The 2,236-nt window shown below is 30.9% G+C and overlaps 1 protein-coding gene across 1 annotated transcript in view; it reads right to left on the bottom strand.

Annotated features, from left to right (window-relative positions):
- Positions 1–2,236, bottom strand: part of LOC107687136 (dipeptidyl peptidase 9-like) — a 19,253-nt gene that overhangs the window by 15,026 nt on the left and 1,991 nt on the right. Inside the window, exon 2 of the mRNA XM_016484367.1 lies at positions 443–541. Within this exon, the coding sequence (XP_016339853.1) occupies positions 443–506 (64 nt within the window). The 5' untranslated portion in view covers positions 507–541. The remainder of the gene's footprint in view (positions 1–442; positions 542–2,236) is intronic.

Genomic DNA, 2,236 nt, shown 5'->3' with positions numbered 1-2,236 from the left:
TTTGGGGCTTGTTTTAAAATTTCAATTTAGTTTTGTTATTTACATTTACATTATATTTAAATTTTGTAATTTAGCAGACGCTTTTATCCAAAGTGACTTACAAATGAGGACAATAGAAGCAATCAAAACCAACAAAAGAGCAGTAATACGCAAGTGCTATATTAGTATATTATTATAGTATTATATTTCAATTTCACAAATAAATGTGCAGCATTTTGTCCAAGCAATAATAAAAGGACACATTTAATTTATAATTTGTCTTAAATCTAATTTTGTAATTTTTTGTTTATAATAATCGTGAATCGAATTGTGAAATCAAAACCGTGAATCGAAGCGAATCGAATCGAATCGTGAGTTGAGTGAATCGTTACATCCCTATTCATCAGCCTAACATTCGAGAGCCCACTGATCTATAACAAATGGGATAATGTCAGGAAAACACTCCTATACCTTTTCCAACTACCTTCAGTTTCGTCTTCAAGTTTCACCCTTTTTCCTCTATGCATTAACCAGCACACAACCCTCAACAAGATCTGGCAACCTGCAGGAAAAAGAAGAAAAATGTCAAAGCATGCATTTATCCCATGATTTACTCGACTGTTACAATTATGTAATGTCTTTAAATGATCTTCGTTGGGGGTGTTTCTCAGAGGAAAAAAACAAAAACTGATAAGCAATTTTTTTTGGTTAACCGCATGTCGTAATTTTAATTAAAACTCACAGCCTTAATACAAGCAATTTTGCAGTCGATTTTCAAAAAAACAAACAAAAAAACAAATAACTGGGTAGATTACTTAGAAAACGTAGTTTGTTACTGATTTCAAATTACAAGACAAAAATTGTAATAAGTAACAATAACACATTTTAAATTGTATAATTAGACTATTTTTGATTAATTGTAATTTATTGTAGTTTATCACCCTGATTAAAACAATTATACAAAGTGCATTAAACATTACGTCAAGATTTCCCAGATTTTGTAGGTTGATAATAGCTAATAATTAAATAAAAAAGTAAAATTAAATTAAATAATTTTAAAATAAAAACAAATCCAAATAAAACACTTTAAAAAGGTCAGACTATTAATTGATATCATAGAACTGTAAACATGCAAATGTGTTGTTGAACTATTGACTTAATTATTAACTTAACATTTTAGGGAATACTTCAGTTAAATATAATAATTAAAAGAGATTTTGCTGACAAAAGATTTAGGGAATTCCCGCATTACATGTAAATAAGAAATTATAATATGTGAAATTTAATGTGTTTGAATGACAAAACCCTGACTGATAATTCAAATAATTAAAATGCGTTTGATTAGACTAGATATGCAATGTTGAGAAAACACTCTTTAAAAGTGAAATGCTATCTGCAATACCCTCTCATGTAAATAAAAACCTGTTATCTGTAAACAGACTTGAACTCCTATCCAAAACTGACAAGAAAAACTACATTTAAAAAAAAAGTGGAAAAAATGCTACATAAATGTACGTTATGGCCCCTTTAAAAATACAATATTTGATTGACACGAAACAAAAAGCTATACAATTAAAATCAAAACAACATCTTTGGAAAATGAAACTTTAACAGCGTCTGGATGATTTGAACAATTTCAAAGCTGCTCACAAAGGACGAAATACACAATGTTTGCAACATGACTGTAAATCTCTATTCTTAGTTAGAAATACAGTGTTGCTCACTGAAAACGTAACAAATTGAGCATTTATTGTTGAATTGTTATCTTAACACTAAAGGCACATACGAGGATACGATTTGTACAGCTAGCGGCTCTTAATTTGTATTAAAGACAATCTAACAATAGCTGGTCCCAATATTATTAAATATAAAGTCAGTGCGACCGTGAACCTAGGTTTGCCATGAGCATTTGTCAGGCTGTTCTTTTTTTTGTTGAACAAGTTTAGTCATCCCAGAACTGACATTGGTGGTATAGATAAAAACCAACTTAAAATTAAAACGCTTATAAGATAACTAATGAAATATTATGGCCCGGTTTCACAAACGGGGCTTAGCTTAAGCCAGGACTAGGCCTTAGTTAAATTAAGATATTTAAGCAACTTTTACAAAAATGTCTTGGATATGTCCGTGTTGACGTTGTTTAACATCTGATGACACACACGATGTATGCGTTGTTTGTTTGGGCAAAGAGCACGCGATGTCTCCGAGGGAGCAATCGGCGTGCACTGCGAGCGTTTTTTTCCAAGGGAAAAAGCTC

Source organism: Sinocyclocheilus anshuiensis, unplaced genomic scaffold, assembly GCF_001515605.1.
Source record: "Sinocyclocheilus anshuiensis isolate Anshui unplaced genomic scaffold, SAMN03320099.WGS_v1.1 scaffold1203, whole genome shotgun sequence".
Lineage (NCBI taxonomy): Eukaryota > Metazoa > Chordata > Actinopteri > Cypriniformes > Cyprinidae > Sinocyclocheilus > Sinocyclocheilus anshuiensis.
The sequence above is the reverse complement of the archived record's forward strand: the minus strand, read 5'-3'. Positions and strand labels throughout refer to the sequence as shown.